We start from the raw sequence: 26,986 nt of genomic DNA on the forward strand, positions 1-26,986 counted from the left end.
AGCCGACCCCAACAGCCTACCTGGGCAATGAGTTGGGATAGTGCTAGGAAGAAGAAGAAGATTCGAGATAATAGGTGATTATTTTCTTCAGTCTAAGCTTTTTTAATTATATCGTCAGCCTTTATTGTTAACCTTAAATAGGGGGAATAAAATATGTCTCTAATTTCATAAAATTTCTTTTTATACATGTATAAAAATTACTAGCAGTAATAAAGACTATTTTACAGCTTTATGTGCTAGCAGTGTGGGGATGTGTGGTTTTACGTTAGGTATCCTCCAAAAAAATTATATTGAGGAAGTTACGGATTGCCATAAGTCTGATTTTAACTAAAATAATATTTTTTTAAATATGTGTAAATAATTTTACAATGTAGAACGATTGTGACATAAAAAAAATCATATCGTGAGAAAAAAAATCATTTTGATCACAGTTATTATTATTATCATCATATTTAATTATTATTAAATTCACTTTTAGAGATTGTTTTTCTTATGAAAGGAACAACTTTTCAGCATTTATGTACGGCACGCCATTGGAGATTATTCTATCAATAAAATATAACTTAATTTTTTTCACATAAAAGTTGACACTAGCAGATATTTTTTTCTGTATTGTTAGAAAATATATGTATTTAGTAAAACTCTTTTAAGGTGCTTTTACATAGAACTACGATAAATCGAAGATATCCACTGACAAGTTAAGGTTCAATTTTTCAATATTTAACTCACATTTGACACGTGTTATGGACAGATATAATATGTAATAGTGACACGTATTATTGTTCGAGGTTAATACAAGTTTGCTACAAATGTATTTAAAATAAGTTTTAGTCAACCTTAACAATCAATACATGAATCGACATTTGTAATATTATGATGTAGCTTAACAGAACATTGCGTCAATGTATCGAAACTGCATTATAACGAGTTAGGCATAAAGATTATGCATTATTTATTGAATATCCATATTATTTGTGAAACTCAGATTAGCTTTATTTGAAGGCAAAGTCCAGCGTTATTAATTTGACAGTGGATTGCAAAGTATTAAATTCATATCTGCAAATAATTTCAATAGAATTTCCAATAGCGGGATATAAATTATGAATCCTAAAACGCTTTAAGCTCCCAAAACCAAACAATAGCTCTCATCGCCATTGAATGTGGCGGTGAGGGCGATTTCAGCTTTCCAATTAATTAGATACTATGACAAAATTAAACTCAGATAATATGATGTTGGTAATTCAATTCGGCGTCATGAAATATTTAATTAGTTTAGACGGTCGTGGCTAGTATTTGGGAGCCATTGTTTAATCAAAATGTATGCGATAACAAGCGAACTGAATGGAGTCAGTTTTCAATGGTTCATAATTCGGCCGATCGAGGTACTGCACTTTATTACAAAAGGTCGTTCATATTCGATGGAAAGTTTTAATTGGACGTATTTCCGATATTTTCGATTTTCGTACTTGTTGTAGGATGGAAAACGCATAGAAAACGAGATACGCTACGAAGGATTTACGCGAGTTGTCACGGACGTGTCATCGGGCATATTGGACTTCAAAAACTCACAGAAATTTATAACAACCCGTCCAGCAATCCGTTACTAACTCTCGTCCGAACACGGGCAATCCTGTTGACTGGCCCTACTTCTCACTTCTCAACGCCAATACAATCTGGTAACATAATAATATGTGGATTGTTAAAACACCCAACCCGAAAGCAACAATAAATAAGATCAATGGTTTTATTGTACAGCTTGTCTAAAATCCTCAAAATTCAGTTTGTCTGCATTACACAATGTACCCGTGATTTAAATAGAAAACTATCGTGGTGTTCTTCGAGATCGGAGTCCCCAGCATCTACCCAAACTGACAAAACTATGCCACCGATCGCATTGTTTTCAAACGTAAATATTTCTACCATTATAATTTTCACTGATAACCTTTTGCAGATATAACCTTATCGACTCGAAAGATCCGGTCGCTAATCCATCGAGTCTATCTCACAGGTCAAAACCCCTTGGATACAAATAATAGAAAGCGTCAGACAAAGAGTTCATCCACAATTGAACCTTCCCAAATAGCTGTGACCTATTGTGTGGCCAGGACGAAACGCTACCTACAATGACCAGAGTACATCTCTATAAATAATACCCCCATAGAAGATATGATTTAATACGCCAATTAACATTTCAATTCTTTGTTTCTGGCTATTGAATGGAGTCTCTGGGGTAGGGGTTATATGGAGGTTCTTTGATAAATTATCATCGCAGAGATTTGATAGCGAAAGGGTCTCGCTTTGAACGTTTTAATTTTGTAAAGAATTATGATACGTTATCGCCTTTAACGTCTGCAGGTATTTTCAGAAAAGGGTGATTACAATAATAATTTCAGTTAAACGAGGCAATTAAACAACTTTCTAAAGGAATTTGGAGAAAATCATCGGGAATTAAATTATTTGTTGGTTTTTGAAAGGATTTTTGTTCACTTACCTATGGTTACATTGTTGACAGGCAAAGCATTCTAGGTGATAGACGTTATTTCTTGCCCTCATAACCATTTCGAAGGCTGGAATGACTTTATTGCACGCCGCACAGTAACCTGTATTTCCAAATAATCTGAAAGAAAAATATTTAATAAATAATAGTTTGAAGAGTTAAAACAAATTTTGGCAGAATTTAAACGGTTTTGTCAAAAAAAGATTTTGAGTCACTGAGTTTTTGAAACCTTCAATATGGATTTTTATGGGTGTTTATTGTTTTTTTCGAGTAATTAATTAGCACATTGGCGTGCTTTCAAAGGTGATAAGTGATAAGGTATTTTATTAAAATCCAAACTGGAAACTATAAATAAATAATTGTTTAAATTCAGGTTTTAAAATATTATAAATATTAGGGTAATTACCTTAGATAGTCCCTTTTGCACAAGATAAGGTTCGCCTTCGTGTAAAGGGTAGAGCCCACCTCCCCCAAACGGCAATCACAGCAGCCACACTTGAGGCAGTCCTCGTGCCACAGGAGGTCGAGCGCCTTGAGCAGGAAGCGCTCGGTGATGGGCTTGCCGCAACCGGCGCACTCCTGGCTGGCGGTCGCGCCGGAGTTCTGTGCGGCAGCCACCGCGGTGCCGCTCTCCTTCGAGGCGTCCATGGTCATGGCGGTCACGGGGCTGCTGCCGTGAGCGACGGGGAGAACGCGCCTGTCACTCTGGAACAAGCCAACATAAACAAATTACATAACTGATTATTATTTATATCTTTATCTAAATATCAGTTGCTGGTTTCTCTAAAGTGAGTCTGTGCAGTGGATTTCCTGAGTATTATAATGTGTAAAACTTTAGTAAATTCAAAATATACATATACAGCATATTTTGTTGTTTCAAATCGTTGAATTATTGTCTAAACACGAATACAGTTTATTCCCGAATGGTTGCCGATTTGGAATTTTCCATTTCTACCTCAAATGCAGCAATTCAAATAATACGCAAAATACCTTAAAATATGTAATTACATAATAATAATATATTGTAGTTTGGAATTAAATATCGATTCGTTGAAAACGTTTTGACTTAATACTGCAATCATTTGATTGAACGTGAAATTCATTTGAGCTTACGTGGAACAATGCGCATAATTTATTCGTATGAATATATAAATCTGGAGTGGTAAACAAATCCTGCAAAACGCTTTTATTTAATTTTCATATGTGGTGGAACTGGTGGTTCATACGAAAATAGTAATCCGCATTCGGGATGGAATATTGGTTACATCAGCTAAACACCAGCAACTGGAAGTTAAACAAAACTTTCAAATTGTGCAATGTTATACTGTCGAGCAAAGGGATTAAGATTATTTTTTTAATTTTATTTATTCTCGTCTTGTAACATTTGGCATCGGCTGATAGCAATAACACTCCCAATGTAGATGGCAGTAAGGTTTAAATCCCCACTTGATACCAACAGCCTGTCTAGATTTATACAGGAAATAAACATCGCCAAAAGTATGTTGTGTTTTTTTTTTAAGTTCAGGTACAAACGTTTAAATGCTTTGCTATCATTTTCTAAACAACTTAATGGCCACATTATACAATAATACTATATTCGGAAGGGGTTCGTAAGAAGGAGATTTAGAACTTTAAAGCAGTTTTTATATGCCTACTTTATTTTTCCCGAGCTTATAAAAAACTAGATGAAAAAACGCTCAATTATTTCGAAAAAAACGAAAGCGATTCCAAAAAACACATGATTTTGCATTAGTTCGTAGTGCTTTGGCTGTTTATTATTTGTTACTGTCGCATATAAATGGAGCTTTTTTCTAAAGCCCGCCTTCTCAGGCACTCAATAAAAAGAGTCTACAGTTTGTTATCAATAAGAGTTATATTAGGAGTAATGACATACGCTTCACTAGGACAGGTGTCATGAAGTGAAATATGAGGCACAAGTTAAAATCATAATTAAATGTGTTATTGAATGAAGATCATTGATTTTCAATGTTCGTGTCCATCGTGTTATTAATGTATTCCAGTTTGTAGGTTTCCATTAAGACATTATTATCAAATAATTTTAAGCCAGAAAGTCGAGTGATTGGAATATATGGGAATTCAAATCTACCAGGAATCAAAATCTGAACCACAAGCTTATCAAACCAATATTTGAACTGCTTTACTAAGAATTTTGAGAGTGCATATGAAAAGATACGCTTTAAAGTGGTCAATTTTACAGTGAATAATCAACGTCATCAAATCTTCGACCAGCCTTAGCAATACTTACTTACGCCCACCAAAGAAAAACTCTAATTTGAAATATCAGATGATATTTAGTTTCAATCTTCAATCTTCGTCATTTCAATTGGTTATAAAATGCATCAAGGAGAGTTATTAAAACAAAAAAGTAAACAATTTAAGAAACTTGTAAATAATTACATACTTTTAGTACAATTTTAACGTGTTAGGTGTTGATAAACAAAGTTGGCTAAAATAGGATTAGAGGATAACGTCTGCATTCAATTAAGGTTATCTAAATGAATCAGTGGCGTTGGCCATCTGTGCAGTGACAAAATAATAATTAACTCACGATGATTAGCTCTGCTGAGACATACCGCCGTGGAGATTGCTAACGATTTAAATAAATAATGCTTTAATAAACATCTTAACACTAAAAGATAACCTAATAAACGCGACTGTATCATATACTTGATGTTTACGTGACTGCCGCAAATCGGATCCATCAGGTTTCAAATTCTGAATTTTTTTGCTAATATTAGATCAACCTTTATTAAAATCAACGTTATTTTCATGTATCAAATCGTACGTGTTTTGAATTATACTATATATAAACAATATTTTTCTTTTTCCAATTTTTATATTCACAATACAAATAAGTTTTTGTTAAAAATATTATATAATAGATATGTAATTTATTGCTCGTCTGAATGCTTCATACAAGCAGTTCCTATTATAATATTTACTATTAAATTCAATGAAAAATTGGAAGAAGCAGTTCCAATTGAGATATTTACTATTAAATTAAATGAAAAATTGAGTTAATTGAACCAGAATTAATAGGCAACCGAAATTAGTTTTTTTTTATGATAGGCGCTATTTGATAACGCTCTTAATAACACAAAATTAATGTTTAAAACTGTGAAAGCGATTTATACTAAGGGTTATACATGTGGTAGAAGGAAAAGGACGTGGTTATGGGGTACTAATGGTACCTTAATATTTTAAAAACTCAACTTTTATTAACAAGTTGACAGGATTCAGCCACTAAAACAGAAAGGTACAATTTATGACCAAAATATGAACTTTTTTATTTATTCCGGAAAATGCTTTTAGTGTGAAATAAACACATTATGCTGGTTACTTATAAAGCAAATAAGCTAATAATAAATATAGAGCTTTCATATTACATGTATTTGAATTTCACTATTATTTTCTTCACGCAAATAATTACGAATTTTAGCAAATTGCATGATATTACAGCAGTTAATGTACGAAATAAATGTCGGTGTCACTAGGGGAAGGTTCAGTCCACAGTGAATTTTTTTTTTTTTTAATTTTATACAAAATTCGCTCAAAGTATCATCCGCTCCGCTAAAACATCCATAGCCAGTTCTCTTGCTGTATTCTGTTTGTGATGGGTTAAGCCTGCCTGAGCTAATTAATTATGATTTGTAATGCCAGACGACAGAATCAATCACGTCCACTCGTGTCATTGGCAAGTAATTAACTATATTTAATGGCAGTCCGACAGGGTGGCTTCGTGCACACGGACAACAGGTAGAACAGGGTCGCCAACAAAGCCTATTCCATAAATTATATTTGATTACGATAGCAATTTTCTGAGAATTAGTGTGCTTTTTAATTAGAATGTTAATAATAGTTCAAACAAAATATTATTATTTTCACGGAAAGACACATTTTAGAAAGTAGTTGGGTAAGTACCTATTTCAAACCGAAAATACAGTTTTCTTAGCAATCACTGGTAAGTTGTGATATAAAGTTGTAAGTACACATTTTTTCTGCTTGTTTGCAGTATGTTATTTTTATTATGTACCCGTAGGGTGTGCTCAAATGTTAGTGTTAAATAATATTAATGTTGTATATTACACGTGATTTCCTATGCTAAAAAAATGTTTCGTGTCTCATTCAAAACAACATATTTTTTTAGATGTATATTTTTAATAAAGGACCCAAAAATGAAAATATGGTAAAGACCATGAGACCATCATGGGGTTTAGCACGATAAAATTGATAATTTAGCAATATCGGATCGATTGCCTCAACTTCCGACAATTTTAGCACGGTTGCGTTGTCGATAACGACAGATATCGACACGAAATAAATAAGAACAATGACGCATCTGTCTTATGTATTGAAATTCCTAAACGTCACACGGCAACGTAAAAATTAATAGTACGAATAAATTGACAATGTAGAATTGAAATATTAAATTTAAATAAAAAATATATATTATATGTATTTGGGCACATTTTTAGCTCTTCTGCCACCAAAATCATATTCTGAGCGTGCTCGCAAATATCGCTAACTGACCGTAAATGCCATATTTTGTCAATATTGTATTGATATGAGGTTTTATTGATCGACCGTGCTAGTTGCCAATTATTGACATACGACCTTGAAATTGATTATTTCTTCAAGAAATAACTTTAGTATTTTTAAAAGATTGAACCAACCAAAGTAAGGTAAAATTGACCTTACTTCTGGACACCAGTCATTCCCTCATCATCTTCCTATCAGTCTATTACCTCATTGAGTAGAACACAAATAATAATTTCGTCTGTCGGTTACAGGTTAAGATTTTTTATTGCTATTTTTTATGTAAACAGTTCTCACCACAACATTGCGACAAAATACTGATTAGAGCATTATACAGATGCCGGGGGTAAAGTGTGCTAACTTAAGGAGGTGATGATGGTAGAAATTAAAAAAGAAAAATAACTTTTTTCGAAATTCCAATTTTTTTTTCTTAAACAAAAAAAAATAAAAATAAATCAACTTTTTACCTAAAAACAACCTTAATACGTTGGAATTTCAAAAAATATATTTAATTTTTTACTTTCACTTTCATGTAAAAACACCCCCCGATGTTAGCTCACTTTACCCCAGGACATCCTGTATTTTAAATTTCTCGACTGTTATTTTGTAATGAGCAATATTTAGTGTTAATTCGTTTTTGTTTGTTCGTTACTCAGAATGCATGAAATGTTCATGAAAATATGAATGAAGCTTTGCACCTGCATTTGTCTCATGAAAATAATTATAATCACAGAATATTCCAGTCGTAATTAATTAACAGCTTAAATGTGGCCAGGCTTTAATATTTACATCTTACGTACTTTAACTATTGGTTCTTAAATTAGATATTTCAAATATATAGTTCATTATTAAGCTTGGCGTACGACAACTCATTGAAAGTGTCCAATTATCTGGTGGATATTCGATGATCAATGTTTTCAATGGATTAGCCACCTGTTATGACGACTGCCATAGCACATGGTAAAAACTATTTGCTCCGTTACAAGAGTTCAAAAAGAAGAATAACATTATGATATCTTTGATATAACCGATTTAAAATAAATGTATTTAACTTAACTTAACAGTTTACACGACTTTATGAACGACATACACCCGACACGTAATGACCCTAAGAACTCTTTACTATTCGTTGGTTCGCCATCTTCTAGATTCTAGAATATGCCTGCGTTATTTGATCTCCTTTCTATGATGTTCACATTAATCATATCAAAATCGCACAGGAAGTCATGGCTGGAAAGAGTCGATTACTCGTACAATGTTAAACTTCAAGTCAAATTATACCTTCCTTCTTTGGAAAAACTTAGGAAGGATTTTGAACTCATCTGCATTTAATAATATTTTAACAGTATGACTAACTCACCAACTTTGTTTTAACTCATCCTTTTCAATATCCCTTTCCGTAGACTCCGAAATAATTAATTGCTTTTCCTCAATCAACACTCCACAAATTATGGATACCATTCACCAATGTCCAGAATGGCAAGACTTGACCTTTCATTTTTGTATTGATGTGGGAGAAGTCGTGAACTCCGTCACATCCTTTTTCCTGTCTTGAATTGACATTATTTTTTTTGTGTCCTATTTGAATCATAGCTGTATATTTTAATCATCCTGTATTGTAAATTTTCTCTTTGTATTAACTACGCGTAATATGTAATGTGTTGTAATTGGACATGGTCCGTTAGTAAATAAATAAATATATGTCACTCATAACCACAGAGTAGCAATAACGCCGTTTATAAAAACCTTGCGCACACACAAACGCGCTCTCATTATTGCATCACCTATCTTACTCTCTTCCAAACTAACATATTTAAGCTATATAATAATATTATTGTTTAAAGATTTAATAAGTGTTGGTTTCACTGTGAAGGTACGAGTATGCCAAGCTAAGACAAAATTGTGTGGTGATCAATCTTTCCTGCTTATGTGCAATAGTCTGATACTTTTATTATTTACACCGATTTATTTATTTATATGGTTTTCATGAATTATTACTCAGGACTGTTTGATTAATACGTGGTTATAGCTAAACAGTGTGATAAAATGCAAGACGAACAATGTTTGTCGCTTTTAAAAATGCACCAGTTGCATCTGCAGGCAGAGACTTGAATATGTTAGCACTACACTGCGCCGCAATCTCAGAGGGCCAGGGCTGTCAAGTTGAGGTCCAACTCCAACTTCGGTCCAAGTCCAGACCCACTCCGACCAGGGACATTGCTGGCCACAAGTGAGCTCGGGGCCAGACGGACCGTTGGGCCCCGCTTTAACTCCCCTGGCAGACAGATCGTGAAAATGTAATTTTATGCACTGGGCTATAGGGATCACCATCAACGGATTTCAACAATGCATATCCTACTACAAAATTAGAATCCTTGGAATCGAATGGAACGTTGAATTGCCGTGAAAATCCTGTACACAGGTATGTCGATTTTATGAAAATTCTCCAGGGAAGGTTAAATTGAAACGTTTAACCTACTGTATTTCGAATAAATAAGTACATTTTAAAATTACTATTTAATTAATATATAATTTATGAAAACTGAACTGGATCCAATAATAAGATCAGTGTATTCATCTATCGGTGAAAGACACTGAAACAAAAAAGTAATTAATGAATCTCAATATTCTCATAGAAAATTAAGTTATAGTTGCATGTCTATTTCAAAGTGCCGTGACCAAAACAGTTCAGTAAAAATATTTTCGAATTTTATTCTTTTATCGCACGGAAATTGAAATACTACGAGAGACATCTAGCGGCCAATGCTCGCAACGATTGTTCGTCAAGATAATACAATCGGCCTGAGATAAACTTGAGGAAGGACGAATTTGCGATTGTATTGTGCTGATTGACCAAAACACACAACTTATATAAAAGGTGGAAATCATAGCCATTTCATAAAAAATCTTTTTTATTTATACCCTACAACTACAAAAAAAACATAGCATTTTTTATCATTTGTCTTTTTTGCTTTTAAAGTAGTCGTGATCTTATGAGGTTGGAAAACAATATTAGGTACACTTTTTGTAGAAGTTATAAAAATCGCCCATTTTCAAAAGGTATGTTTATCTGTTTCAGAATTCTGGTGGTGTTCGTATGTTACGTAAGGACTTTTTTACAAATGTTTTAGGCTTATCATAAAACTTGGTTTTCTTCGGATAGACCTTAGGGTTAAAGCAGACGGAGGGTAGACTGGCGGTGGGTGGAATGAGGTGGGTCGGGGTGTTTGACTTGGCAGAGGAAAGGGGAGGTGATTGATTTACTCTAAACCAACAATTTAACGCTTGAGTTGATCGGATTCATTGGATTTGGGTTTGTTACTCACGCTGTGGTCATCCGAGCTGACCGGTACTGAAGGAATGTTGCCTTTTTAGTTTTAGTGTCTTGTATTTTCAAATAATTGATGTAAGCTTTCCTATTGGGTAATAGAAAACTTTACTTGATTGGAGTTTTTCTTCTGGATTATTTCTTAAGAGAGTTTATCAACTTTTGAGAAAATTTAAGCGCTTAATTGCTGTTTTAATATTATTGTGAGATTTCACACAAACTGAGAGGTGTTTTTTTTCTGATTCAATAAAGGAAATTAATACCTAATTTTCATCATTCAAAAATATATATTTTACTTTTATTTAAAGCCAAATACATTTTACAATGTAGTAAATACCAAAACAAAAACACGATCTGAAGACACAATTGTGTGTCCAAAACCGGTTGATTTTAATTTTTTTTTGTATTCACACTTATAAAATATGTTTTTTTTTGTCAACGAATATTTTTTTCATTTTCATATAATACTTATTTCTGTTTATGTGATTCTATTTGTTAAGGCGATGCCATACGTAGTAATGCAAAATCATGCGTTTTTGGTTTGAAAATTTGGTCGCCTATAAATGTTTCAGATGCTTTAATTAAATACTGCGAGTAGAATACATCTTGGCCTTTGAAATAATTGAGTATTTTTTAGATAAATCTTTTTATAAGCCCAGAAAAAATACTGTAAAAGCCTATGAAAACTGCTTTAATGTTAAAAATTTCCTACTTACCAACCCATTTTCGGTTATGATTTTTTTTGTATAATGTGGCAAGTTATAAAATGATTGAAAAAAAATTAAATATTTTTGCCTGAACATCCACAAAATAAAATAAAAGGCACTTTTTGGCCATGTTTTTTTCTTGCATAAATCAAAACAGGCGGATGGTGTTAAGCAGGAATTTAAACCTTTTCGCCATCTACGTAAGGGTTGTTATTGATAGCGGCTCAATTTAAAATATTACACGACGAAGTGCATCGCCTTAATCAATATTCCCTAGTGGAGTTGTAAAGAAAACACAAATTCAAACAATGTGTCCACAGGAAAACTTTTCATTTCATACCTGACTGTCAGTTATACGAAAAAACACAAGACGATTTTTTTTAAACTGAGCAATCCTTTATTCGCATAGTTTTCCTTACACGCTGTAGATTGCCGTAGATTGGACTTAACAGATGGAACTACACGGAGTGGCCATTTTCCAGCAGAGATCACCCTACAGCCCACAGCGCGCAGCCTACAGTCCATAGTGCGGTACTAATCCGCCGGGGATAATTCCTCTTTGATTTACTTGGGCGGGTATGAAAGGCTCTCCGGGAACTTGAAATGACGGCGAAGAGCCTCCAGTTAAGGGTGCAAGGTCTGTTTGTGATACGGACGAAGAATTAGCTCTCTTTGAACGTCGGTTGAACTATGAAAAATAATAGAAATGTGCCTGGATTAGAAATTAATGTGATCTCATTTAAAAGATAAAAAAATTAAATACAAGTTTTTTAGTTTTGTATACATACCATAGATAATAAATTTTAACGGTGTATTTGGCAAATATGTTTAGTTGTTAAATTGTAATTGTGTCATTAGTAATGCTGTCAGAAATTTTGTATATATCTTAAAAATAATGCAATGAAGAGATAATAGAGTTGAAAACCATTTTATACATAGCGAGACCGATTGTAATTTATTTTGTCAATTTTCAGAAAACGTTATATTATTTGTGCAGTATTGAGCAAATTTTAATTTCTGTAAAAATTATCAATACTTGATGCATCTTGCTTAGATTCCTTAAACCTCTGCTATGCTATGCATCATTTACTCGCTGGTCACTCTGTATTTTATCATGCAATTGGCCTGCCACCGCTGACGTCATTTTCGCTGGATGTTCTGCCTGTCTTATTTGAATAGGTGGGAAGCCATCGTACAAAATGGCACGTTATTTAAATAATTGGAGAACAGTTTCGCAATAAAAAAGTTAAGAATCAATATCTGTTCATGTTTCGATCTTCTATGATTCATAAAAAGGTCAAACACATCTCATTCAAACTGATATCAAAACTAAACTGTAAGACCCTAATTAAAGTTTGCCTTATAAATTAAAATTATTTTCAACTCCATTGAATATTGCCTTCATGTCAGTTTTGCGAACTTATTCAACTTCCTACGTACTAATAATGTAAGATTGTGTAAGTCTCAAAAACTGTGAAGGGCTGAAAAACTGAACATGTCTACGGATAGAATACTGTAACAGGACGCTGTGAGTGTGTGGGTACATCAGTGCAAGTGACCTCATGTGGACAGTACGTTGAGTGGTAAGTACTAAGCTACAGTTAAGTAGAAATTTAGTTAACTTGATAAGAATCGATAGATAGAAGTAACTTAATTGCTTAGTTCATATCATTGTTAAATTGAAGCGTACAGGTGTGTTTAAATATAAACAAAGGGGATTAAACTGTACGCATTATGTGACTTTATTTGTTGTTTTGTTTTAATTTCAAAAATAATACTGAAGTAAGAAAATATTGAAAAGTTTTGTTTAATGGTGTAGTAATTTTAAAGTACTCTAACTATAGATATAAGATATTTTCAGGCTTTAAAAAGCACGTTTGAAGGCGGTTTCTCAAAAGTTGCGTTTGTTATTTTTTTATAACTTGATTGAGATGTAGGTGCCCTAGATGGCACAAGTTGAACATGGAATGCTAAATGTATGAATGTTTGGAGAGGAGAAGGGCATGGAGATGGTTGGGAGCAATCAGTGCGAAGGTGTCAAGTGATGTGGGGTATCGGTGGCTGTCCTAAGACCGTAAATGATTAATTAGTCCCAGCAAACTGGTCTTACACTTCACGCTAAAGCAATTAGTGAACCGAATGCACTGGAGAGGGGAATCATAATATGAATATGATGACTTGGTGACTGCATTGTAGAATACTGTACTATGTTTTTTTTTCAAATTATGAGGAGAATTTAAAATTAAATAAAACGTGTGTTCATATAAAGGTGATTAAACTATCTACTTAATTTGATTGCATCCTAATAATAAATAAATTGTTAACAAACCTTGGATCATAGAAATACATCTATATACTCGTAAAATATATTCCATGACATGCGCCATCAACCAAAGAAACTGCATTTATAACTACAGGGTTTTCCAATAAGAGGTGTTATTTTTATATTCAATCGTAAAAGATCAATGGTTTCGTTGCTTGTGTGGCACGTAGCGCCGTCTTGTTGAAAGTAAACGTTGTCCAAATCAATACCATCTAATTCTTGCCATAAAAAATCATTAATCATCTCTCAATAGCGCAATCCATTCACCGTAACTGTTGCTCCTAGCCTCATTTTCGAAAAAGTAAGATTCAATGACTCCGCCAGACCATAAACCGCACCAAACAGTCACACGTTGAGGATAGGGAGGCTTTTCAACAATAACTCTTGGGTTTTCCGAGCCCCATATGCGAAAATTTTGCTTGTTGACGAAGCCACCGTGGTGGAAATGGGCCTCATCACTCAAGATGATTTGCATTTGATTCACTCAAGTGAATTTTAATAATTTCAATGCTTTGTTGAAGCGTGTATTGTTCCATTTTTATTAATGACGTAGTTTTTACTTGACACATGTCAAAAATGACCTCTTATTGGAAAACCCTGTACTTACCTAATGTTGCAAATACTACGTAGAAAAATATTATTTCAAGGTAAGTGATGACAAAACTTATATAAAAATAATAGTTCACAAATAAAATAAAATATTTTTCAAAAAAAACAACAAGAATTGAAAAAAAAACATTATAATTTTGCCATAAACCTCACAACTAAACCTAATTGGGGATGCTATAGTCCCACTAGTTCCAGGCAATCCAGGCAGTTTGATATGGAAATTATAATACTTATCTTTTTCGCTACAAGGGGTACACATGTTTGGGCTCTTTCTCGAACGGGTACTCAGGGATAACTAAATGGGAACCATTGCAGACCATTCACAAATCAAAGAAAAATATAAGCTGCAATGCTGCACCCACAGATATGTCTAATAACAAGAATCTTTTAGTGTAATTTCCATGGCACATGATGCATCGTAAAAGTTTTCAACGTAGGAAGAGAAAGCGGAAATCAGGTGTTTTCAAACGGGGAAAATAGAATGCAAGAAGATAACGCGGGGAATCAAGACAATGCCTTTAGTAGTGTTGGCACACCTTGATGAAATACCTCTGGAATTATACCGACAATTATAGGCAAACTGATTTTTAGACGCTCTACCTTATTTGTATAACAGGTTTTATTCTCCATATTAGTAACTTTAAAAGTTTGTGAAATATTCGTTTAGGATTAGGAACAAAAAACAACATGGTACGAAAATTTCATTTTGATTGTGTTTTAAAATTGATATGTTGTAAGTTCAGGCGAAGTACTACCAAGTAAAGCAAAATCACATGTTTTTGGTTTAAAAATTTGATCGCTATTTGAAATGCTTTAATTAAAATAGCCTTTCAAAAAATAGAGCTCTTTTGATATTTTTTAAGTCCAGAAACAATAGTGAATCAGGCCTGTAAAAACTATTTTATAGTTCAAAATCTCCTACTTACGAACCCCCTTTCAGTCATTGTTTTATTGTATAATATTGCAAATTAAATTCTTTATAAAATGATGGTAAAACATTTAAATGTTTGTGCCTGAACATCGCAAAATAAACTAAAACACTTTTTGGCGATGACTTTTTTCTTGCATGAATCAAAACGAGCAGCTGGTATTAAGCGGGAATTGGAACCATAATCTTAAAAAGGAACATTTCAGTAATCCGACGTTGAAAGATCATTATCGAATTAATTTTATGTCATATGTAATTATTGAGTCTGTCATAAATCAAAAACATTTTTTCCTCTTTTTTAGGAATATATGTTATTGATCTAAAGTTTTAAAATGACTGTCGATTACCAGACTAGGTAGGTAGGTACATGCCCTCATTAAGGTAGTCGAAATTTGATGTACGTCATGCATAATGAATGAATTAATGTACTTGTTTAAATATAAAGATATAGATATAATAATATAACGAACTATACATTTATAAATGTATTATAACATTGGAACTTTTTGTTAATATCTAAATGCGTAGGTAATCATAAATATTTGTAATTAGAGTGAATGTAAGTGATTAATCATTTTAAAAAAAGTAGATGACAAAATTAAAATAAAGCATTAAAAATTAAATTGGCCATAAACTACCAATAACCTATGAACTATCTAAACGACAAAATAAAGAATCTGTTGGTTTTTGTCACTTCAAATAGTCAAACGGTTAGCTATGGCTAGTAACAGGTATTCCTTTCTGGAATTTCTAGGTGTAATTCATTTGACGCCAGATTTTTTGAACAAAGAAAAAAAGAGTCTTAGAATAAAGTTAAATCCGGTCGTAACTGCTTCGTAGACATATATTATTACCTTTTTTATTATTCAATATATGTAGGTATACAAGGTAGGTACCTCCCAAATCAATAATAAAATAATTATCATTAAAAAAAACAACTTCGAAAGGTCTTGTATTGAAATGCGTAAAAGCTACATCCCATACAAGTAATGGTATTTATAAATTCCAAGGCAGATAAGTCGCAAGAAGTTGAGTACATTTCCCAGCTCGGTCGCCTGTACAAAGTAGAACTTATTTAGCAGATTGCTTCTCTTTAAGTTTTCTTTAATACAGCGAGAACCCGAGCCGCTGGGACGTCGGGAATAAGTTCTTTCTCCAGATGAATTAGGAATATCTTCAGTGAGAGAAGTAATGAAACATTCATACGATGGTGGGACAGACTCCCTTATTACTTAGACTTAATTTGTTTCGCGCGAAAGCACTTTCATTTGTAGCGTTTTTGATTAGTGAATTGTACAGCCACTTTATATCCATCGTCCGCCTCACCTTTCTTGGGAAGTAATCTAGCCAATTGGTTTCTTCATCACTTAATGTACTTACTGAAAAATTCTTTCGTTCTGCTCTTTTCCCTTTCACGCGTGCCTCGAATTAAAGGGCATAACAATATTATCTTCTTTGACATTTAACTAATATTCTTCTAGGTTCACTTCATTCACTTCACCGCCAAACTGCAAGTTCACAACAATAACTTCGTTCTCAATTCTGTAAAGACGAAGCTACAAGCCAAAAATGTGTATATTCTTGGTATACCTTATATTGTAGGTAATAGGCATTAAAATCGCTTGACAAACGGAGTCTAGAAACGTTCGATTTCAAGCACAAAACTGGTTTTTATTTAATTTTAAAATAATTTTATAAGAAAGCAAAAAAGTTGATTGAGTGAAACTGTCACAGATAATCTTAGCTATAATATGGTATTTTTTAAAAGTTTTTTTGTAGTTTACATTTATATTTTTTATTGAGTAATTTATTTTTTATTTGTATTCTACTCAAGCGAAACGATAGGAAAACCTTCAATTTAGCTAAAACATATTTTTCGGTATTCATAATGTACACCAATTTGTTTTAAAGATTAATCAAATTAGTGATTTAGCATTAAGCTTCGCCTTATGGAGGGAATACATAGACTAGGCAATGAACTAATAGATGTAGGTAATATTTTCGATTTAATTTATAACACCTTTAAAGCCAAATTAGTTCAGCACTTTTTAGTAAATAACGAGTAATCATATTTTATACATATGCAAACTATTTACAATACTTTTTTTTATTTTTTTATTACTCGTATATACCTATACATATATTTTAAGGGTTCTTTAAAGTGTGATTTATTATACTTTTATTGTATTTCAAAACTATTTTTAATTTTGTTTTAATTGATGGCTTTCGTGGTCGAGGGGTAAAGCTGTCGACTAGTCGCGGGTTCAACTCCCGGCAGCGGGGTGCGCAAGTAAATTTAAATCGGTTTATTTTTGTTATTTCATAATTTATTAATAAATAATAATATATTGAATACTTGCGGCACATTCCAGAGTTGAAGTTACTCTCAGTATCGCCCTGGTGTAAGACCACCATTCAGGAGTGAAACGTTGCTTGAAATCGATTTAGCCGTGTTTGGTGACTAGATCTGAATAGCCAGGTACTCCCCCACCTTCATCTTCCCCATCTCCTTTCCCTCCCCACAACGTTCAACCTCACAACATACCCCAATTGGGGATGTCTCTCTGGCTCAAAACGGTTGGATCAGTTGGGACTCTTGTGTGGTATTCATATAAAAAAATAAAAATAAAATACTGTTAATGTTATTCTGTTGTTCCCAATTTAATTTAAATGCGTTATTTAAAAATCCAATAGGGCGTTCATAAATAAAAATATTTCATGTAAACATTATTTTATTTCAGAGTGAAAAATATGTAATGTGAACTGTCAACCTATATTTTATTTTAAAATAAATATTCAAATTAAAATACTTGTTAAATCATATTCTTTTGAATCGAGATACGAATTTGATATCAGCCCTTTTGAATGCAGCGTATTGCTATAAAGGTATATCGATGTAAAATTTGACATATTTTTGAATTAGTCCAGTATATGTAACCATAAAAACAGTTGTTAAAATGTGCTCGTGCGCTATAATTATTAAAGTTCCATGAACTTTTAAACAAATGCATTGAACGGACTTCTTATGAAATCTAACTTTTATCGAACATACAAGCATGAGATAAACAATTTACTTACTATTCTCTTTTATTCATATATATAACTCAAAATAGTATAAAATAAAGTCGCTTTCAGCGTTTGTTTGTGCGCTTAGTTCTTCTAAACTACGCAACGGATTTGGATAGAGTTTTCACTATCATTTAGAAAATTTCTTCCGAAATGTTTATGTATATAATATAAGCACATTATATTTACAGAAAGTAGATAAAAGTCGACATTTTGTAATTAAGTCGTAAAAAAATATTTTCAGCACTTACAATTCTAACGGTGGCTAAACCTTATGAGATACCTCAAAAATAATGTACTATGGAATTGTATAGCCTGAAAAGACTTCACAACCTCCAAACTTTACCCCAAACCGTTCAACCCCAAGCAACACCGGGTATACGTCAGCTAATATAATAATGTTTCAAAGTACAATATCTTCATTTTTTGCAATTTATTTTTCATTTTTAAGTAGCTCACCTAATGTTAATGTTGTTTTATTTTTGATCGCACAAGTTGCTAGAGTTATGGCAACCCTACAACAGAGCGGTAATCTCATATCCAGTCCAATACACTTAGCCACCCCCACCTCCTAGCCTTCCAATCCCCCTCCCTCCCACCCCTAGCCCTCACAACCCCAATCCTCAGCCCTCTAGCCCTCCAGTCAGCCGAGACCCGATTCGGCGGCGAGCAGTCACTACTGGGGCTCACTTCAATCATTCCCTAATAAGATGATAACTTACACATTAGATGAATTACTAAATTAAACTAGAAATCCGTACAACAAAACTTGAAACCGAATAGGCTAAGGCATCTGCTACCCAAATCAAATTTGAATATTAGATCAATTATTGATTTTTACCGTTACAAAACCGTCTAAATAAAACTAAATATCAATTTACTTTTACAATTTTATATATATATATATATTATGTATTTTTTAATGTGTACTTTTTGTCATTATCCCTATTTATTATTTCGTGTTCTGTAAAAGACCCAATCGGGCGTAATAAAGGTTTGTTTGGTTGCTTACATTGAACTGTAACATTTTACGCACTACTTACTTCTTTATTACTCTGGTTATTATAATGAATTGAATTGATAATGAAGCTACATGTAAAACTTACTACTCATTACGCTGTAACTACATACATACATTGTACCAACTTGTTTTAATATTTATTTATTTATTTAGACTGGGTTTTACAGATGATCACACTTACGTGAGAACAATCCACTTATAAAAACTCAGTTATTGTACAATTACAAAAATCTACAATTAAATAAAGATACAATAAATTAAATACAGATAAATACAATTAAATACAGATACATGCAATTAGAAAACAAAAACATCAAAAAATAAAAATAAAATACACAATCATATACAAGTTCGCTCAAGTAACACATTACATTATACATTATTACAAGTGGTAAGAGGCATAAGAAATACGAGAGGTATGCATAGAGAGAAAATTGACACAATGAATTAGCTAATATTTTTTAATAGCGCCAGACCTTTTTTTCTGAATCCGTACAAATTATCGACGAAAATATCTATTTCAGCACACTCTATCTTGTTATGTAGTCGACACATCTGGGTCAGAGGGCTAAAGTAGACGATATTATTTATAAATGTATTCAGGTGAAAAATATTATGGCGCCTTAAACAATGCGAATTGGGGACATTTATTTTAATATTGCTAAGACATAATGTAGTATCAAGTTGACCGTGAATAATTTTATGTAAACATATGAGATCAGTCAATTGCCTTCTAGTTTTAAGTGTATCAATCTTGAAGTAATCACGACGTACGTCATATGATCTTAGATGGTCATGTAATCCACATTTGAAGGATAACATTCTTAGCATTTTTTTTTTTAATGGATTCTACAATATTTTCATATTTGCAGTAATGTGGATTCCAAATAGAGCTTCCATATTCAAGTTTACTTCTAATTAAGGCATTGTAAAGAGTTAGAATTGATTGAGGATCTTGGAAAGGTTTACATATTCTATGAATAAATCCCATCATTTTTAATGATTTGCACTTAATGTCGTTAATGTGTACATCAAATATGAATTTAGAATCAAGAGTGATTCCTAGATCTCTTATTGAAGATACTTTTTTGAGAATAATATTATTAATAACATAGGAAAAATCCTTTATAATTCTATTTCTAGTGAAGTTTAAAATGTAACATTTTTCAACATTTAAGTGCATATCATTGACAGTACACCAGTTATTAAGTGTGTGGAGGTCGTTTTGAAGCAGTTGATGATCGGAAACAGACTTGATTTTACGAAAAATTTTAAGTTCATCGGCGAAAAAAGCATAATCACAATTTAATTTCGAGCCAAGGTCATTTATGAATATAAGAAAAAGCAGGGGGCCAAGATTTGAACCCTGTGGTACACCGGAAGTTACAATTATAGGGGATGATTTGTATCCATTAATAAGAACTAATTGAGTTCTGTTATACAAATATGATTTCACCCAGCGAAGTAGATCTCCATGTATTCCTATTTGTTCAAGTTTTTTTAATAAGATGGAGTGATTAACTTTATCAAAAGCTTTTTGGAAATCAGTATAAATTGCATCTACTTGTAATCTTTCATTAAAAGAATTACATACATAATTACAAAATTCCAAAAGATTTGAGTTAATAGATCTTTGAGGAACAAACCCATGTTGCCTAGTGCAGAGAAGGTGCTTAAAATGCGAAAAAATATTTTTATATATCAAAGATTCAAAAACCTTAGCAAAACAGGATAATATACTGATTGGTCTATAATTTTTTACTAAAGATTGGTCTCCCGATTTTAATACTGGTACCACATGTGCTTTTTTCCACAGATCAGGAAAAGTTCCCGTGGTTGGGGATGTATTAAAAATTATAAAAAGCGGTAAACATAAAGAGTCTGCAAAGCAACTGACAAAGAAAGGAGGAATATTATCTGGGCCTGGACCCTTGTTGGAATCTATTTTACTCAAAAAACATTTTATTTCATCTGCACCAATATGTATTTTACCCAAATTGCTTTGATTGTGTTCAGTTATGTTTGGCATTGAACCATTAGTGGATGATTCCGAATTGGTATAAACAGATGAAAAATATTTAGAAAATATGTTTGCTATGTGTTCACCGTCATTTGCGGAAATATCGTCAAGATGCATTACTTTAGGAATACAATTGGTTTTTCGTAATGATTTTGAGTATGACCAGAACACTTTTATGTTACCTTGCAGACCACTTTCGACAGAGTTGATGTATGATTTACCACACTCTTATTATAACGTTGTATGCTATACATTTATTATACTCCTATGACAATGTATCTACATGAAAAAGCCTTCAAGGCGTGAATAAACAAGTGATTTTATTTTTAATTATCAAAATTTGAATGTTTCTTGATGTTAATAACTCGTGTTTAGGAAGGGAGTGTTATCATTAGTTGTGTTCATCAAATAATTTCAAGAATACTACCATAAACGTACATGTATAAAAAAAGAATACTTATGTACCATTTATTGCAAAAAAATTACGTAACATTTTTAAAAAAATATATGTATTATTCATGTGATTTTTTTTTCAAATGTCTACAATTTTATACCACACAACCAAATCAGTTTGAAGCAAGTGAAGTCAATTGTTGCTTCTTATCAAAAGCACGGTTCAAATTTTTAAATTCAAGCTGGTCCATCGCCAATTATTAGGATATGAAACTAAATGTAGTAGAAAGTTAAGGAGACGGGGATGTATCTGGTTATTCAGATACATCCCCATCAAACATAGCAAAAGCCATTTCAACCAAAGTTTAGATACTGAGTTTTGGTCTTTCACCAAGGCGATATTGAGAGTGTCAAATTGTTGCATTGACCCATAAACTATGACTGTGCTAATTTTATGAAGATCACTTTTCAAGAGGATTGAGTGGAACAGGTTTTCTATGTTTAATATTCGACTGGTGTTAAGTATGTTTGGCAAAATCTTCATCAAAACTGAGTAGATTTGTTATGTTATTTTCAATAAACATGAGTTGTCACTTAATTTAATTACTTTTACTTGAAAAAAATTATCAGGCTTTAAGTTCAAAGTAATTAATAATATATCAGTAGTCAGTGGTATATTAATTTTTTCGTTGTACCTACTGCGTTTTTTTTTCAACACTAAGCAATACAGATTGACTCACTGGCATTTTTTTCGGTTTAAAAATAAGAAATAAAAAACACTTCGTTATTTTCATCAATTAAAAATAAGGTCAACATGATTCTTAAAAATAATTGTTTGTGGATGTGATTATTTGATTGTTTAATTATAAATAATGAATGTCGTAATATTTATAAACTTTAAAAAGATAAGGAAAAAAATTCGTCAAATTGACGTCGATGCAAGAGGAGTGATAAATAAGTTTAATGTCGTATTATGATGTTATGAAGATACAATAATTTTATTTAAAAACATTGTCCATTTATCAGATATTTTTCTACGTAGTATACATAATAATATTTAAGTGATTCAGATGTTTTCGTAATGTAAAACTTTTCAACTTTATTTCGAAGTTTTTCGATGTTTTCGCCTTTGTTTTGAAACGAAAGTTTTAGATTTTGAACAGTAAATACTTAGACTGACTGAATAGTTTTATCAAGTGAAACTTACTTCTGTCTGATTCTGCGCAGATTATTTCTGGAAGTTTGGGTGAAGTGGAATATCTACTCGATATATTGCATTCTACTGCAGACCTGAGATAGGGTCCCTACTCCCCACCCACCTGACCAAGTGCATGTCAAAATGTTCTGGAAAAAGTCAACGAAAACTTGTTTTCTTCTTGGCTGTAAGTATTTTAAGTTGGAAAGTCCAAAATAATGTTTTGTTACATTCCACAAAGACCCTAAAAAATTTTTAATTCCCTCAGGGCCTATGTCATCTTTGGGATTACTGTGCGGTGGGTCATTTTGAGGAGAGGAAGAAGTAAATATGTGTCTTAAACAGACCCATGTTATAGGAGGGATGAAACACAGAAGCCGATAAATCGTTCCACAGCCGAGGCTTTTAACTCAATAACGAGTCTTAGAAATGATCTGTTCCCATTTGACAAATGTCAACCGTATACAAATGTTGGGCGCGCGTTTGGCGTATACTATGAACCGGTGACGCTAGTTCCTCGGAATATCCTCCATTGAACTACCGGTAAAACAAGTTTGTATATGTTATATATTTTATTTTTGGAGATGTAAGAGAATACTGTTGTTTAATTACTTAATGTGTGCATTGCTAATTATTAGCACGTAGGTTCTCTAATTACAAAATCTCGTCTATAAGGTCCGAGCTTATAAATTGTAAGAAAATATATAAATAATGTGGAATTATATCCTCAAACACATTTTTCAACTAGAGAAATGACGCAAAAAACTTGCATAACCAAGGAAATAAGAATCAAACTTTACTTGTATAATGATTTACTAGTATATAACTTACCCCTAATAACTAATAACTTCACTTGTATAATGATTTACTAGTATATGTATAACTTACCCCTTATAACGAATAACTTCATTTGTATAATGAGTTACGAGTATATAACCTACCCCTAATAACTAATGACTTCTCATGTATAATGAGTTACGAGTATATAACCTTCCCGCTAATAACTAATAACTTGTAATTAAGAGCTTACAAGTAATTAAGTATTCATACTAAATTAAACTATTTATAACACAAGTTATACTAAGTTCCTCTTTTCCATTTCCTTCTCCACTCCATACCTGCACCTACAGGTGCTAAGAATAAAGCTCAACTTATTATGACAACTTGTATAATTATAACTTAAACTTAACTACGAATTTTAACAGAGTTTATAATAATCATTGCAAATAATTCTGATATCATGGTTTTAAATTAGTTGAAGCATCATATCAATGCAAAGCTCTAGAGCAAGCCTTTAGATATCAACTCGCAAACTGTCATAAAGTATTCGCTTGTTTGACTGAGCATTCTTCCCACCAGACTGGCTACTTTTCCCCCCACTATCAACATGGATACTGTATGTTTATACACATGGATATGTGTACAACGCAGGTGAAGTCGGAGTTACCAAGAGCTGCATAGTTAACCCGCCCTACCTGCCAGTTATCCCATTGCTGGAAAACAAAACTATAAACTTCGCTTTATCCTTTGGTTCATGTCTTCCATCCATTCTACCTGTCCAAAACAATTTGATCAACAAACTAACCGAGGAGCGGCTTCTCACTTTACTTTAAAATGTATCGACTGACAAATACTTCCACGCAAAGGCTATTCTTGGATAGTTAAATAATTAGTTTACGTGAATCCTGAGCAAGAATGTTTGTAAGTTTACCATGACTTTTAAGACAATACTAACAAAATTATGACAATATACTTTGCATCTTTGGAAATTAGACAGGTGCCTTATAAATCTCACAAAAATTCAAAACTATAACTGTTTATTATATACATTCTTTTATTCTGTTTTGCGATAATTTAATATATCCATGCAAGTATATCATACTATCAGCTAGATGCGAAAAGTTTAAAAATGAATAGAAAAAAATTAAACAAGTATGTTTGTTGTAAGTAATACCTATAATGTACGCATTGTTGTTCTTTTCGGAAATGTCCACTTTAGGGCGCTTTACAGTAAGTCATATGAGACAGTAAGTCTATGTAAGAAGTAAGAACTGATACTCCACAGCTAATGGTGGAAATGACGCTGTGAATAGCTAAAAAAATATAAAATTTCCTGTCGCGAATAATCCTGTCGCGATATGGCAAAGTAATTTTTGAATATTTAAAATTTTCAGTCAGAAGAAGCTGTGCCAATTTCATGAAGCCAGAGCTCACTGCTTGAGAGCTTTTGGTTTATCTGACTAATAAATCAATGTTTATCCTTGTTTTTTTAATAACTGCTCCCAACCATGTGGAGCCAGTGAGACTATGGCCTAATCAATTGGGGTATGATGTGGGGCTGAAGGTAGTGGGGGGAGAAGCAGATAGGGAAGAGGAAGGTATGGGGAGTCTGGTTATTCAGATTTGGTCACCAAACACGGTTAAAACAATCTCGGAGTATCATTCCAGGGTGACACTGAGAGTATCTTAAATACAATAAATATACTATATATTATTCTAAATTGTGAAATTACACAAATTAATTCAATTTAATTTACTTGCGGACGCCGGGATTTGAACCCGCGACGAGTCAAGAGCCTTGGCCCTCGACACGGAGGCCGTCCTTTTGCTATATTTACGTTAGTACGCTTTAGTCCTCGCCACAAATTTGGACATATTATATTAGTCAATGTGCGTTTTGAAAGCTCAATCACTCGGTAGAAAACTAATTCAAGCTAACATTTATGGATCCACTATTCTAGCACTACTAGGATAAAATGAGTGGAAGGAAAGAAAATTGGATGGTTTATAAATTAAGAGTGGTTAAGTGATTGCCCGCGGAGGTCCTGGGCGCTGCGGAGTGCGCATGCGCCGATCGCGGCCCGCTTCAATTACACAAATGATCAGACCTTTGCCAGATATTTATTGTACATTTATTGCATCGGTCCGACGATAAAATGTCTTTCAGGGGGGACCATTACCATTTTCATAATATCTAGGCTAAGGACTTGACTAATGTGATGAATATGGCACATTTTTTCAGATGCTGAAGTATTTAATGTTTTATCCCAACTTTTAAATGCGTATTTTTTATTTGAATGCAAGGAGAAAAAAGAGTCCCGATAAAAAAGTGATAGTATGCCAATTTCCTGATTCCTGATGCCAATTTCCTATTCCTTTCTCACAAATTTAAACAACTTATTCCATTTTATACTGTCTCAGTAGAGGTAAAGTCACAAGGAGGAAATCCATAATTGGTTTTATTTTACTATATAATACTTATGTACAAACTGATTAAATGTAAACTGTCGATTTCCCGAAAATGAATAAATAAATAAAATATTAGTCACTGAGAATATTTCGAGAACGTGTTCTTTTCCTAATAAATATCATTAAGGAATGCAACAATATCAATATACATATTTGTATGAACACGTGTTCCGCCGTCCTCATAAAACAGTCGCTTTTAACTGTTACTTTGTTAGGAATTCATTCGTTAAATGCCTGCAGTCCCGTTTTTAACAGGAAAATGGATAATTTGACCACATATTTAATAAATTAAGAGTATTTTATATCTCGGTTGCCACCTAATACTCCACACTGCCCAGAGCCAGTGGGGATGTGACATCCCCAATCGAGGGTATATTGTAAGGCTAAATGAAGGTATGTTGAATGGAAGAAGAAGAAGAAACGAGGTTTGGAAGTAGGTACCTGACCATTCACTGAAGAGTGAATGAGACATGGTCGTTAAAATTTATTAGTAACTTTTCAAATGAATCTTGGTCTTTTACCAAAGTGATACTAGACTGAGAACATTTGCCAATCTGGAACCTGCCTGCAATATAATTTATTATTAATACGTGACGAATAACAATGAAACAAAACAAATAAGTTTAAATACATTTATTTTGGCAAGCGAGTTTCAAATCTGATATCTCTGGAATCGTAGTAAGTAAACAGATTGTACGCAGAAAGGAATCTGTTTGGAATGATATTCCACTAATTTCAGCCATGGAAAATTTTTTAAATTATTTTTGAGAAATTTCTTCTCTTTTTTACTCGAATCCATTTTTTTTATTTTATTTTAATTCTACGTCTGATTAGAACATAAAACACTGAAACCTAATGGTGAACTCACATTAGTTATAAGTTTATTTAAATAAGCAACACAAAACATCAAAATAACATCGATAAGTAACCTAATAAAGCTATTACTATGATTCCGTTCAATGACAAGTCAGTCTTGACGAGTGGTATTTCGATTTCTCCAGGGGCGCACCTGTCCCGCGCCCCATTCCCCGCCCCCGCCCTCGCCCAGGGCCCGCCACAATGAGTTATAACCAGCCTGCCGCAGTACACACAA

General features: G+C 32.9%; 1 protein-coding gene across 1 annotated transcript in view; it reads right to left on the bottom strand.

The window, feature by feature from the left end:
- Nucleotides 1–26,986, bottom strand: part of Bx (LIM domain-containing protein Beadex) — a 110,776-nt gene that overhangs the window by 12,046 nt on the left and 71,744 nt on the right. Inside the window, exons 2-3 of the mRNA XM_089631996.1 lie at nucleotides 2,904–3,202; nucleotides 2,492–2,617 (exon numbers count right to left, since the gene is read on the bottom strand). Of these exons, the coding sequence (XP_089488122.1) occupies nucleotides 2,492–2,617; nucleotides 2,904–3,202 (425 nt within the window). The remainder of the gene's footprint in view (nucleotides 1–2,491; nucleotides 2,618–2,903; nucleotides 3,203–26,986) is intronic.

The sequence above is a fragment of the Hesperophylax consimilis genome, chromosome 5, assembly GCF_061612785.1.
Source record: "Hesperophylax consimilis isolate HC1 chromosome 5, BYU_Hcon_1.0, whole genome shotgun sequence".
Lineage (NCBI taxonomy): Eukaryota > Metazoa > Arthropoda > Insecta > Trichoptera > Limnephilidae > Hesperophylax > Hesperophylax consimilis.